Raw genomic sequence first — 15701 nt, 5'->3', positions numbered from 1 at the left:
AGATATTGGGAAGGAGGTATATTTTAGATAAGTAAGAATTTAAGATTCAAATCACATACTCCCATTTCTTCTGGGACCTTTTTAAAAGACTAGTTGGAGGTTAGAGACATTTAAATTCAGCCAGTGAAGTATTTATTTCCCCTTTAATTCATATAGAATAAATAAAGCTCTACAGTTTACAGAATTCTAGGTACTTTTCAAACATGTTTCCATTAATAATAAAGGAAATCTGGGAAAAAAACTGAGTTATGAGAATCACATTGAATCCAAAAGAAAAACTCCATGGAATAAGTATATTTTAGGCACATCACTTCCTTTCCAGGGTTTGTTTTATCTAGTAAATGATATTGCGCTAGATCAATAATTCTTAACTTTTTTTTTGTTGCAAAGTAAAAGTCTTTCAAAGATAAACAAAACAAAGATAAGCTATTTGATAGAGATTTATACATGCAGCTAAGTAATGCAGTGCATGGAATGCAATCATCTTCCTTAATCAAAATTTGGCTTCAAACCCTAGCTGTGTGACCCTGGGCAAGATATTTAACCCTGTTTGCCTCAGTTTCTTCATCTGAAGAATGAACTGGAGAAGGAAATGGCAAATCCCTCCAGTATCTCTGCCAAGAAAACCCTAAATGGAGTCATGAAGTTGGACATGACTGAAAAAATGTCTGATCAACAGCAAATAAACATGCAGTTATGCAAAACATATCTCTATATACCAAAAAAAAAAAAAAATCCCCAAGAAAAATAAAGTTAAAAAAAAATACATAGTTCAATCTGCATTCAGACTTTATCACTTCTTTCTCTGGAGATGGATACCTTGAGAATTGTCTTGGATCACTGTATCAGTGAGAATAACTAAGTCATTCAGTAAATGATCATAGAATTTTGCTATATATACTATATATAATGTTCTCCTGATTCTACTCACTTCACTTTGCAATATATATATTTAAAGAGGCACATGTGTTGAGCTTAACACCCATTAAAGTAAGGGTCTATTCACAGGTGGCACATCAAAGAACCAGGATCATTGCCAGAATTTTAACTCAAGGATTTCAAATACAGCACACTTACCTTCCACCACACTGTCCTCACAACCAACAATCCAGAACAGTTTCATAAACTCACAATTCATAATGCACAACGGTGCATATTTAAACTTATTTGAACTTCCTTTATAATTGATTCATGAATGCTAGCTATAAATTCATTAAGTGGACAATTCCATTTACTACAGACACATGCCAAAGAGTTGGGACTTGAAGTTAGAAGCAATTGGGAGCATCTTAAAATTTCTGAGCAGGGGATCAATAACATTTATGGAAAAGGAAAGATTATTTTGTGAAAGATGTATTAGTCAGACCTCCTTGGATCATATTACTGGAATATTGCTGGGTGGGGCTATGGAAAGAATTTGAAAGTATTTTCTATTCCCCTTTCCTTTCTCAAAGGGCAGAGCTGAATCTTACCCACACTACTCTAAATCTATCCACCCTCTTTCCTTTTCATGAAAAGAGAAGGGATCTGAAGATTTAATTGGCCACATTCTAGTACAACAATTAGCTTACTTTTAGCCTGGGTATATGTGTAGGGGCAATATAGTTATTTTTCTATCTCTTGGTATTTATATCAGATATAATCTGTTCTATTTACCAAAAAAAAAAAAAAAAATCCCTAAGAAAAATAAATACAATTAAATACAATCATGATAGCTCACAGCCCCCAGTTAGGAAAATGAATCTCTGACTTCTACATATTTGGAGTAAAATCAGGATATGATAAACTCTTAGAAGAAAAAGAAAAGGAAGCAGTGTATAGGCTGTTACTAGACAAAGAAGGGGAAATGGGAAAAGTACACTGGGGAAGTTACACTCTTTAGAACTTTGCTCAGTCCTTGAAAAAGTAGTTTTGGTCCTAGTGAACTATGTCTGAAGGAACTCAATGATCCACCTTCATCTCTCCCTTCTCTTCCAAGCTCAGCTGTCTTTTCAACTTCTCCTTTATTTGTTGTCCCTATGTCATACATTCTTTCCATCTTGGCTTTTTAAGGCCCAAATGAGTCCAGGCCAGGGTGGCTCCTCACAGCTGTTGTTACTACTCCTTCCTCTCCATCTGTTCTCGTCAAGTTATGGGTCTCTTTTTTTAAATCTTCGGCATGACTCAGGTCCCTTTTCTAGCTTAAAGATTATGATACTCCAAAACACTCAGAGCTGCAAGAGAACTCTAGTCCCTTTGAACAACAAATCCCAGAACGGCATTCCATTTTCAAAGGACTATTCTATAGCCATTAAATATTGGAGCTGAGAGGGGTCAGAAAGACCATTACTAAGCCCAAGCCCATTATTTTATAGACAGGTAAGGTGAGGTCAAGAGAGTATGAGTAAGGAGTCAGAAGTCAGAACTTTTTCTTAAGAATAAAATAAACGGGATAAATTTAAAGTAATTGCCTTAATGTAGGATGCTCCTTATATGGAAGCAATCTTTGCTGATGCAGATTGCCTCCTCATCTGTGTCTTAGTTTCCTTGGGACCTGGGAGGTTTTGTCAATGGTCATCCAGTTTATATGAATCAAAAGCATGACTTGAACTTAGATGGTCCTGATACCATGGCTAATCCTTTATCCAGTACACTGTGCTGTCTTTCTTGGAAAGGGGAAATAAGAAAGGTTAATCTTTAGGGAACTTTTCCAATTAAAAAAAATTCAGAAATAACTTCAGTTTGAAAATCCTTTATTTTTGGTGTCTAATAAAAATCCCTAAGAAAAATAAATACAATTAAATACAATCATGATAGCTCACAGCCCCCAGTTAGGAAAATGAATCTCTGACTTCTACATATTTGGAGTAAAATCAGGATATGATAAACTCTTAGAAGAAAAAGAAAAGGAAGCAGTGTATAGTCCAGTGGCTGTTACTAGACAAAGAAGGGGAAATGGGAAAAGTAGTAGATGATAGTAGATGATAGTAGAATTTCTCCTCTAATATAGTACAAATATGCATTATTATAACCAATGGATAAAGAATTTATTTTGGTCGGAATGATAATTTTTCAAGCTTATGTGAATCTTTATTTTAAAAAAATCCAGGAGTCTACTTTTAAAAAAATTATAACACTTTAGATTATAATTTTTGTGGGGAACTATCTAGAGGATTGTATTTTATTTAATTTTTATTGTATTTTACACAAGTTTATTCTAATATTTTAAAAATAACATATTAAAATATTAGTTGTTGCTTAGCAACCCCCAGATATTCTGTGTTTACTTACTCTCATATTTTTCTAAAGGATATTCTGGACCATTGAAGGAAATTCCTCCTGAGAGATTCAACACCACAGCTGTACCTAAGTACTATCAGTCTCCTTGGGAGCAGGCCATTAGCAATGAACCAGAACTATTGGAGGCTTTCTACCCCAAACTCTTTAAGCCTGAAGAAAAGACAGAACTTCCAGACTTCCGAAGCTTTAACAGGTAGTATACCTCTCCTGGTTAAGGAAATTATGTGGAATGCCTATTTTTTTTACATCAAAGTACAGTTAAAAATTATATTTGAACATAACATTGATTAGGGGAGCATTTCCCTTCTAGGAAGGGCTCCCCTTGGTAATCTGGATGAGAAAGATGATGGACAGGAGCAAATTTAGATTCCAGCACTCTGACTCTATAAAACCTACTCTATTGTATGAGACTGCAGGTAAGGAATGCTTCTCTGATAGCAGGAGGTTTAGTGGGCAGCGACCCCACAAGTAGTACAATCACCCTCTTCCTAGAGGAGACTCAGTGGGACTCAGATATGTATCCCATCCTCTTAATAGAGAGCCAGGCCTCTCTCCAATGGCTCCTAATCTTACATTAATTACTACATACATATAATAAATGATGGATTTTCTTTTTAGTTCTTTTTTTTTAAGTCCACCTCTTCATGACCCCATTTGGGATTTTCTTTTTTCTTTTCTGTATTTATTTTTAATAGCATTTTATTTTTCCAAATACATGCAAAGAAAATTTTCAATATTCATTTTGCAAAACCTTGTGTTCCAATTTTTTCTCCCTCTCTCCCCCCTTTCTCCTCTTTAAATAATCTGATATAGGTTAAATATGTAATTCTTCTAAACATTTTTCCATATTTGTCTGGCTACACAAAAAATCCAAGCAGACAAACAACAACAAAGTGAAAATATCATGCTCTGATCCACATTCAGTTTCCATTGTTCTCTCTCTGGATACAGATTCCATCATAAGTCTATTAGAAGTGCCTTGGATCACCTCATTGTTGAAAAGAGACAAGTCTGCTGGATTTTCTTTGGAGGGAATAAAATGATAATGTACCAGAGGCTTTCTCTCTCTGGAAACTAATTGATGTTGGCAGATTGAATCTCCAGTAGGTAGCAGGCTACTTGTCCCCTCAAGGTTCTAAAGATAAGTCTGAGAGATTATTTTGGGTTTATGTGTGTGGAAGGCATACTACAAGAGTTGACAAATCTGAATCACTGTTCTTCCCTCTATGGTTATGGGTTGATATTAATCAGTCAGACAATTAGCTTTTAGAAATGAATATTTACAAAGGCAGTATAATAAGAACATTCAGCACAAAACTTCGCTCCAAGAATGTGCGATACATTCTCCTATTAGTGTCTACAGAGTTCAAGGGAAAGCAGACCCCAGCTTAGGGCAAATGGGCAACTTCCAGTTCCTGGTTTCTAGAAGTCCTATATTGCCTTTGTTGAGTTCTCATAAAGTTTTCTCTGGGTATAAGCTAACTTTCTGAGGGATTCCTTGGAGAGTGCTGAAGTTGTCCTTCCTTTGGGGATCTATTCTGACTTCAGCTCTGATATGAATGCTTTGGTCAACTCGTGCTCCAGGGACATTGCCCTACCTTTAAGTGCCTCATCTGTTCTCTGCTTCTGATATAGTGCTATGATCAGTGCCTTCTGCTCCAGGAACATTGCTAGGATGCCACTGGGAGCTCCATGGCTTCAGGACTTGCTGAGGCTTGCAAGATCTTATGATCTGATGCCTGTGGACTCTTTCTCAGAATAACATTTTTAAGCAAAAAAAAAAAAATACATGGCATTAAAAAGGGAAGCACTTATATTTTTTAAGTTTTCATGGTACTAAAAAAAAAAATAAAATCATAGGTCCTAGATCATGAATGTTTTTCTTGTCAGAGGATTTAGCTCATACTATTACCACCGTGAAGCTGATTCTATCTTCAAACAGACAATGGAGTTTCAACCTGGCTTACTATTTTGCATAAAGCCTTCAGAATACAATTTAGGATTGATTCTATCATTGTGATTATTACTTATGTGAACCTGGAGCCCAGTTTCCTCATTTCTCAAATGAGGATATCTTTTTGGGTCATGTGCTACTCCCTTCATTGAATGGCTCTTATTAATTTTGTCCTGTGTGATGTCACCATTGCCTAACATTATTTAAGGCAGGTCTCCCTTGAGGATGGAGTGACAAAATTCTGTAAAAATCTACATAGAACCCTGAGGTCCAATTCAATTAGATACTGGAAACAAACTAACTCTGAGAGAATGAAATGTTCTGCCCCCAATTCTAGGGTAAAAACACAAGTAAGCATCTTTTGTTTTGTTTTGTTTTGAATTAAATTTTTTCATGATGAGCAAAAAGCTATTTTCTCTCCTTCTCACTACCTCCCTTCCTCCCCCAGAAGAAAAGGAAAAAAAAAAAGACAAACCTTGTAATACATATGTAATCAAGCAAAATATAGGCCCACATTAGCTACATCTTTTTAAAAATCCTCAGTCCATCACTTCTTTATGAGGAAATAGGCCACATCCTTCATTTTTGGTCCTTTGAAATCATTAGCTTGATCAGAGTTCTTTAGTCTCACAAATTTGTTTATCTTCAAAATATTGGACAACTAAATTTCCAAATCACTTGCCAAATAGACTCAGATTCCAGATTCCTACAATAGCTATTTATTTCTACCCAGTGTCCTTTTTTTGCATTTCCATGGAGATTTATAGGCATATTTATTGTGGTATAGTAGGAATGAATGAGTGAATGAATAAAGGAATGAATGAAAAAAATGCTAAACTTTTGCTATGGTATTTGTTAATACCTGAGAATACAAAAAGAAAAATAAGACAGACTCTGATCTCAAGAAGACTTACGGGAAAAGCAGCCACTTGGGTAGTTGGAAAAACCAGAGGTCGGCTAAGAATACAGTTGTGCATCACCATTTAACTTGGATTCAGGAGATTTAGATTTGATTCTGGATCTGATATTACTATTATAAGAAAAATGGGCAGAGTTTTTTCAAAAGAGGAGAAAGATATCCAATTAATGGATAGACTAACGAAAAAACTGGCAAAAAAAAATATAAATATATATATATATAACAGCTAATAAATAATGTTTCAAGATTTACAAAACATTATATGTATCATTTCCTTTGGTTTGTCTGTTTTAAAACTTTTTAATTTTAATTTAAAAATTATGCCTTTTATCTTCCATTAATCTGGTTTGGTCATAAACTTGTCTTCTATCCATAGATTTAACAGGTAGGGTGGTTTTTTCCCCATGTTTTCCTAATTTGTCTGTGTTCTAACCTTTCATATCTAGTTTATGCACCCATTTGGACCTTATCTTAGTATAAAGTATACAATGTGGAATCTCCAGTATTCCTAATCCTTACAAATTACAATACTCAAATGCCAGTTAAACACATTTAACAAAAAATCATTTTGTACAGGCTTATCTGAGTGAAACTGAAGTCTCTTATCTCAGAAGGTTTCAGGTTTGAAGGGGAAACTCAGACATCATCTAGTTTAAGAATTCTTAACACGGGGCCCATGTTTTAAAAAAATCCAGGAGTCTACTTTTAAAAAAATTATAACACTTTAGATTATAATTTTTGTGGGGAACTATCTAGAGGATTGTATTTTATTTAATTTTTATTGTATTTTACACAAGTTTATTCTAATATTTTAAAAATAACATATTAAAATATTAGTTGTTGCTTAGCAACCCCCAGATATTCTGTGTTTACTTACTCTCATATTTTTCTAAAGGATATTCTGGACCATTGAAGGAAATTCCTCCTGAGAGATTCAACACCACAGCTGTACCTAAGTACTATCAGTCTCCTTGGGAGCAGGCCATTAGCAATGAACCAGAACTATTGGAGGCTTTCTACCCCAAACTCTTTAAGCCTGAAGAAAAGACAGAACTTCCAGACTTCCGAAGCTTTAACAGGTAGTATACCTCTCCTGGTTAAGGAAATTATGTGGAATGCCTGTTTTTTTACATCAAAGTATAGTTAAAAATTATATTTGAACATAACATTGATTAGGGGAGCATTTCCCTTCTAGGAAGGGCTCCCCTTGGTAATCTGGATGAGAAAGATGATGGACAGGAGCAAATTTAGATTCCAGCACTCTGACTCTATAAAACCTACTCTATTGTATGAGACTGCAGGTAAGGAATGCTTCTCTGATAGCAGGAGGTTTAGTGGGCAGCGACCCCACAAGTAGTACAATCACCCTCTTCCTAGAGGAGACTCAGTGGGACTCAGATATGTATCCCATCCTCTTAATAGAGAGCCAGGCCTCTCTCCAATGGCTCCTAATCTTACATTAATTACTACATACATATAATAAATGATGGATTTTCTTTTTAGTTCTTTTTTTTTTAAGTCCACCTCTTCATGACCCCATTTGGGATTTTCTTTTTTCTTTTCTGTATTTATTTTTAATAGCATTTTATTTTTCCAAATACATGCAAAGAAAATTTTCAATATTCATTTTGCAAAACCTTGTGTTCCAATTTTTTCTCCCTCTCTCCCCCCTTTCTCCTCTCTAAATAATCTGATATAGGTTAAATATGTAATTCTTCTAAACATTTTTCCATATTTGTCTGGCTACACAAAAAATCCAAGCAGACAAACAACAACAAAGTGAAAATATCATGCTCTGATCCACATTCAGTTTCCATTGTTCTCTCTCTGGATACAGATTCCATCATAAGTCTATTAGAAGTGCCTTGGATCACCTCATTGTTGAAAAGAGACAAGTCTGCTGGATTTTCTTTGGAGGGAATAAAATGATAATGTACCAGAGGCTTTCTCTTTCTGGAAACTAATTGATGTTGGCAGATTGAATCTCCAGTAGGTAGCAGGCTACTTGTCCCCTCAAGGTTCTAAAGATAAGTCTGAGAGATTATTTTGGGTTTATGTGTGTGGAAGGCATACTACAAGAGTTGACAAATCTGAACCACTGTTCTTCCCTCTATGGTTATGGGTTGATATTAATCAGTCAGACAATTAGCTTTTAGAAATGAATATTTACAAAGGCAGTATAATAAGAACATTCAGCACAAAACTTCGCTCCAAGAATGTGCGATACATTCTCCTATTAGTGTCTACAAGAATGTGCGATACATTCTCCTATTAGTGTCTACAGAGTTCAAGGGAAAGCAGACCCCAGCTTAGGGCAAATGGGCAACTTCCAGTTCCTGGTTTCTAGAAGTCCTATATTGCCTTTGTTGAGTTCTCATAAAGTTTTCTCTGGGTATAAGCTAACTTTCTGAGGGATTCCTTGGAGAGTGCTGAAGTTGTCCTTTGGGGATCTATTCTGACTTCAGCTCTGATATGAATGCTTTGGTCAACTCGTGCTCCAGGGACATTGCCCTACCTTTAAGTGCCTCATCTGTTCTCTGCTTCTGATATAGTGCTATGATCAGTGCCTTCTGCTCCAGGAACATTGCTAGGATGCCACTGGGAGCTCCATGGCTTCAGGACTTGCTGAGGCTTGCAAGATCTTATGATCTGATGCCTGTGGACTCTTTCTCAGAATAACATTTTTAAGCAAAAAAAAAAATACATGGCATTAAAAAGGGAAGCACTTATATTTTTTAAGTTTTCATGGTACTAAAAAAAAAATAAAATCATAGGTCCTAGATCATGAATGTTTCTCTTGTCAGAGGATTTAGCTCATACTATTACCACCGTGAAGCTGATTCTATCTTCAAACAGACAATGGAGTTTCAACCTGGCTTACTATTTTGCATAAAGCCTTCAGAATACAATTTAGGATTGATTCTATCATTGTGATTATTACTTATGTGAACCTGGAGCCCAGTTTCCTCATTTCTCAAATGAGGATATCTTTTTGGGTCATGTGCTACTCCCTTCACTGAATGGCTCTTATTAATTTTGTCCTGTGTGATGTTACCATTGCCTAACATTATTTAAGGCAGGTCTCCCTTGAGGATGGAGTGACAAAATTCTGTAAAAATCTACATAGAACCCTGAGGTCCAATTCAATTAGATACTGGAAACAAACTAACTCTGAGAGAATGAAATGTTCTGCCCCCAATTCTAGGGTAAAAACACAAGTAAGCATCTTTTGTTTTGTTTTGTTTTGAATTAAATTTTTTCATGATGAGCAAAAAGCTATTTTCTCTCCTTCTCACTACCTCCCTTCCTCCCCCAGAAGAAAAGGAAAAAAAAAAGACAAACCTTGTAATACATATGTAATCAAGCAAAATATAGGCCCACATTAGCTACATCTTTTTAAAAATCCTCAGTCCATCACTTCTTTATGAGGAAATAGGCCACATCCTTCATTTTTGGTCCTCTGAAATCATTAGCTTGATCAGAGTTCTTTAGTCTCACAAATTTGTTTATCTTCAAAATATTGGACAACTAAATTTCCAAATCACTTGCCAAATAGACTCAGATTCCAGATTCCTACAATAGCTATTTATTTCTGCCCAGTGTCCTTTTTTTGCATTTCCATGGAGATTTATAGGCATATTTATTGTGGTATAGTAGGAATGAATGAGTGAATGAATAAAGGAATGAATGAAAAAAATGCTAAACTTTTGCTATGTGTTAATACCTGAGAATACAAAAAGAAAAATAAGACAGACTCTGATCTCAAGAAGACTTACGGGAAAAGCAGCCACTTGGGTAGTTGGAAAAACCAGAGGTCGGCTAAGAATACAGTTGTGCATCACCATTTAACTTGGATTCAGGAGATTTAGATTTGATTCTGGATCTGATATTACTATTATAAGAAAAATGGGCAGAGTTTTTTCAAAAGAGGAGAAAGATATCCAATTAATGGATAGACTAACGAAAAAACTGGCAAAAAATATATAAATATATATATATAATAGCTAATAAATAATGTTTCAAGATTTACAAAACATTATATGTATCATTTCCTTTGGTTTGTCTGTTTTAAAACTTTTTAATTTTAATTTAAAAATTATGCCTTTTATCTTCCATTAATCTGGTTTGGTCATAAACTTGTCTTCTATCCATAGATTTAATAGGTAGGGTGGTTTTTTTCCCCATGTTTTCCTAATTTGTCTGTGTTCTAACCTTTCATATCTAGTTTATGCACCCATTTGGACCTTATCTTAGTATAAAGTATACAATGTGGAATCTCCAGTATTCCTAATCCTTACAAATTACAATACTCAAATGCCAGTTAAACACATTTAACAAAAAATCATTTTGTACAGGCTTATCTGAGTGAAACTGAAGTCTCTTATCTCAGAAGGTTTCAGGTTTGAAGGGGAAACTCAGACATCATCTAGTTTAAGAATTCTTAACATGGGGCCCATGTTTTAAAAAAAAAAATTGTATTTTGATTCCTGTATTTTAATAGAATTGGCTTCCTTGGTAATCACATGTATTTTATTTTATGCATTTTAAAACCATGATTCTGAGAAGGGGTCTTCATAAACTTGGCCAAACTGCCCTGGGGGTTTATAACACAAAAAGACAGGGATAAAGAACCCCTGATCTAGTCTGAGGCTCACATTTTACAACTCAGGAAAAGGAAACCAAGAAAGAAGATGGCCCAGGACTAGGTTCCCATGGGGGTGAATAACAAAGCCAAGGTTGCCCCATGAATATACAGACTGCAGATCCACTCCAATCCATTACCAGCTTCAAATCTCAACATTCTAAAACTCAAATCTAATGAAGTGAACTCAAAGATGTCCACTACAAGTAGTCAGGGGGAGCAATGTTAAATGAGGGAGCAACAAAGTGCTTGCTAGAAAAGCTTTTGGTGGAAATTAAACTTGAGATGCAACTTGAATCTGTTTGGTGAAATCTTAACCAACCTCACAAGCAATCCCATTTTCTCACTCTCACAGTGTGTGTCACACATGTTTTTGCTGCTTAAGCCTCTGCTCAGTTTTGGGTTGTACAAACAATAAAGACTTCCAACAAAGAGCCAGCCAGTTCAAGCACATCAAAATACCTTGTTTTGAAATGGCAAGAATGATCTCTGGCAGCGCAGAACATGTGACCCAAGTATTAACCCAAACTTCACCTTCCCATAGAAATTCTTGTTGATTTCATTGGGGGAAATATTTTCTCATTTGAGGGCCGGGAAAATAATAACCCCAGGAAGGTGATGAAGGGAGGAGGCAAGGATTGCTAAATGAAAAAAGTAAACCCACAGGCCTGATTTCATGAGAATCAAAGGAGGGGTTGAATATTTCTTCTCTTTTGAGTGAGTCCAGTAAAATAACAATGGGACAAAATGTACTTGTGTGTATATATGTGTGTGTATGTATACATATATATGATATACATAATATATAAAAATGACCAATTAGATCAATGGATTGAATTCTGCTAAAAGACAGAAATACTCAATTCTCACCATTATAAGACACATTTATCACATAAACTTGGCAAGTTCCTAAAAGAGTAGTCGTGGGGGCAGTTAGGTGGTGCAGTAGATAGAGCACCAGCTCTGAAGTCAGGAGGACCTGAGTTCAAATGTGGTCTCAGACACTTAACACTTTCTTGCTGTGTGACCTTGGACAAGTCACTTAACCCCCAATTGCCTTAGCAAAAATAAATGAAATAAGAAATAAAAATAAAATAGTAGTCATGGTATTAAGCATTTGTTCTCAAAATATAGTTTGTGTATACCTGGAGGTCCCTAAAACCCTTTGGGGGTTCCAAGAGGTCAAAATAAATTTCATAATATTATTAAGATGTCATTTAACTTTTAAAATTCTCCTCCCTTTTCCAATCATATATCTGTGTGAAACTAGATTTTCTTCATATGCAGGGTGCATATGCTTTTTTTGCATGTCATAAGTATCCCTACCCCACCCCACCTTAATTTGGCAATTTAAAACGACATTAGGGTTTTTGGAGACACCTTATGTTTCAACCAAAACAACATCAAAACACATTGAATGCAGAAGCAGCTGACAATTTAGCTATCTTCTGATAAGCCAGACAACCAGCATTGGCAAACAGATATTAAAACAATGCCATTCTTCTCACTAATTTTTTTTTTGTTTTAGAAAATACAATTATTTTTCATAAAAACATATCATTTATGTTAATATATGTTTGTTATTTTTAAATAAATTAATAAATTTTTAATGTATCTGTTTTAATTTCTAAAATAGCAAATATGGATGGATATAACTCACATAAACAAAAGCTAATTGGAGGATCCTCAATAATTTTTAAGAGTATAAAGGGTCAGAATAGATAGATAGTGCAGTGGATAGAAAACTAACTTTATCCACTCAGGATGACCTGAGTTCAAATTCAGCCTCAGGCACTTACAAGCTGTGTGATCCTGGGCAAGTGACTTAACTCCATACTTCAACAACAACAAAAAGGAGCTAAAAAGGCTAAAAGTTTGGTAACTATGACTATAATAAAAAGAATCATAGCTATGAATTCTATCTTAATATATCGAAGTTCTTATCTGAGTTCTGCTATTTCATTCTTGTGTGACTTTGGGCAAGTGATTTTAAGTCTCTAAGCCGCATTCCTTCATCCTCAAAATAACATGGTTGTGTGATGTCCTTTCCATCTCTAGTTCCTAAAAAAAAGCTCTCAATCAAAAACGATGTGGAATTTTCAGTAGTAAACAGACTGGTCCACACTACTTGTTAAACATTACTTGATGAAAGATAAGAAATGAAATCCACTGGGTGTTTCATTTCTATGGCACTGAACTGGTTGGACTGGTTTTTTTCCCCTGCACTGACCAGTTATTTGACATCATAAAAACATGGCTTCTGGAGGTGGGGACTCTGTGTTGAATGTTTTACATGGGTCATAGAATCAGGGGCTCAGGATTGCAGCTTTAGTTAAAGCTGCTGTCACAGTGTATGCGGGCTCTGTGAGAGACACTTTTGGGAACAAAGCTTGCAGAGATCATTGAATTAAATTCTCACCTTAAGCAGGAATCCCTTCTATGATGACCAAGTGCTCATTCAGCCTTAACTTTTCTCTTTAGGGTGACAGGAATTGAGTTGAGTATTGTCACTTTAAAGTACTTTACCGTCATCCCCCAAAGCTATATTCTCTCATGGTTATATTATACTGAAGTGACAATTTGATCTCTGATGTCATACAAAGATCAGACCCGGAGTAACTGTGATGCAAGTAACTGTGATAGGAGTCTAGGTGTGCAATCCCTAAGAGATTTCCTCAAACCAGAGTTCAGAGCTGATGTCGGAAATCGCTTCTGAGCTAGAGAGTAGGCAGGGAGGTCTCCATAGAGAAGATGGCACTTGAGCTGGTTGAATGCTTGAGAAATTTAGAGAAATGCTTTCTATTGAAATTCTTTAGCATTGGCACATCTGAGGACAAATGGATCAAGAGAACTACACACATACACACACACGTGTGTATTATATGTATATGTGTGTGTGTCTGTGTGTATATGAGTACAAGCTTATATAAGTTCTTTTTCTAATACATTTTAAGTCCAACCAATATCTGCAAGGCCCTGAAGGTCCTACTTTTGACACATAGTAGTTACATAATTCTGATTGAATCACTTTAATTCCTCTATGCAAATCTCCAAGACTAGAAATTGCAGATGCCACATTGATAAGGGGAGTTTCTTCATCTGGGATCCCCTAAACTAAGAAATTCCATTCCAGTTCAGATCCGAACCTCCATGTTAATAGACCACAACAATCTATCTAAAGCAAGATTTCTTAATCTTTTTTTTTTTTTTTTTTGTTTTGATGTCATAGACCCCTTTGGCAATCTGGTATGGTCTTTTTCAGAAGTATGTTTTCATCTATATGAATAGTCAAAGAAAATGCTAAATTCCAGTTAGGTTCATAAAAAGAAAGATATCATTTTTTTCCCATCCAAGTCTACAGACTCCCTGAAATCTACTCACAGACTCCTTGGGGACTAGAGAACCAAACTCAATTGAAATCTGAGACAAGCTAATAACCATTAAATGGAGCAAAAAAATCTGGATAAATTCATATATTTTACTCATGTATAACATGAGATTATTCTTCTCAGATGAAATCTAAGCTTAGGCCTTTTCCTGAAGACTTCTGAGAGTAGCAAAAACCCTGATGTGTTGGTCTTTGGAAATGGGACCATATTATATTTCCTTTGAATCATAGTTAGCATCTCTCTAAGCCTCAGTTTCCTCATTTGTAAAAATGAAATAGTTGATCTATGATCTCTGAGATTCTTTTCAATTCAGGTCCTTTCAATATTAGAAGTAATTAAATTTTCTGTATTTCTTTTCACTCTCTACAGAGTTGCCACACCATTTGGAGGGTTTGAGAAGGCATCCAAAATGGTTAAATTCAAAGTTCCAGATTATGATCTACTCCTGCTGACAGATCCCAGATTCATGGCTTTCGCCAATCCTCTTTCCAGTCGAAGATCCTTCAATAGAACTCCTAAAGGATGGATATCAGAGAATGTTCCCATAGCAATCACCCCAGTGCCAATAGAAGAGAATAATGTGCCAGAAACAGATGACCTGTGAGAAGCAAAAGTTCTATTGTGCCATCCTCTACAGCTCACTGAAATGGAGGCTCCCTGTCTTACCAGGATGCTTAACAACAGATGCTCCTTGTTTGCCTTAGAATATAATTGATAACCATTTAAACTTCAATATTCCAAATGTGGAATTTTGTTTCATTTACACATAGAATATTAATAAAATCATTAAGAACACCAACAGCCAAATTGTTATTCTCATGTTTTCATTCATATCTTTTGAACCTGGCCTGGGTATAAACAAAGTTTGATGTTTATTTAGCACAATAACTATATGTATAAATAAATACATTTTAACTTCTCACTTCAGTGGAAGGAGTGAAAGAAAAAAAAATTAAGAGAAGAAATTCATGTAGATGACTTGGAAAAGTTTGGACCAATGAAGTAAGTCAGGTAATGACTTTGGGGAGAAGAAATTTGGAAGACATTACAGAAAAATTTGAAGATAATCCAGGCACTTGTTTAAATTCTACTTCTGGGTGGAAAGAGGAGTAGGGTCAAGGCCATTTAAGGAGTTAATAACAGGATTAAGGAGGATTGAGGAGGCATTAGGGAATAGAAGCTGAGGAACAGATTCTAGTAGTTTAGGAGAAAATTGTTGGCAAGATGAAACAAATTAAGAAAAGATAAACGGAGTAATTAGAGGAAATAAGTAGATTGATAGAGTGAATTGGTGGGTGTGGCAGACTGGTGAAATAGATGGGAAACTGGTGCCAGAATGAAGGGGAAGTGAGTGTGAATGTGGAATTGTTCTTGAGGCTTAGGAAGGAAAGTTGAATGGGATTGACAAGTTATTAAGAGGTGATAATAGGCTGTAAAATATTAGGAAAATGCTTAGGGTTAGGGTCAAGCCAAAAAGCCCCTCAAATAGTTTAGTTTTGTTTTGTTTTTGTTATTTAT

At 35.4% G+C, this 15701-nt stretch overlaps 1 protein-coding gene across 5 annotated transcripts in view; it reads left to right on the top strand.

Annotated features, from left to right (window-relative positions):
• The window catches only part of MYOZ2 (myozenin 2), a 53214-nt gene extending 38230 nt beyond the window's left edge, over positions 1-14984 (top strand). For 4 of the 5 annotated variants that reach the window (XM_051964245.1, XM_051964246.1, XM_051964244.1 and 1 more), the window contains 2 exons: positions 3289-3472; positions 14553-14984. In XM_051964245.1, coding sequence (XP_051820205.1) covers positions 3289-3472; positions 14553-14787 — 419 coding nt within the window. In that variant the 3' untranslated portion in view covers positions 14788-14984. Of the gene's footprint in view, positions 1-3288; positions 3473-7047; positions 7232-14552 lie in introns of all 5 variants that reach the window. The other variant, XM_051964243.1, reaches the window with a different exon arrangement.
• Positions 14985-15701: the final 717 nt, after the last annotated feature.

Source organism: Antechinus flavipes, chromosome 6 (assembly GCF_016432865.1).
Source record: "Antechinus flavipes isolate AdamAnt ecotype Samford, QLD, Australia chromosome 6, AdamAnt_v2, whole genome shotgun sequence".
NCBI lineage: Eukaryota > Metazoa > Chordata > Mammalia > Dasyuromorphia > Dasyuridae > Antechinus > Antechinus flavipes.
The sequence above is the reverse complement of the archived record's forward strand: the minus strand, read 5'-3'. Positions and strand labels throughout refer to the sequence as shown.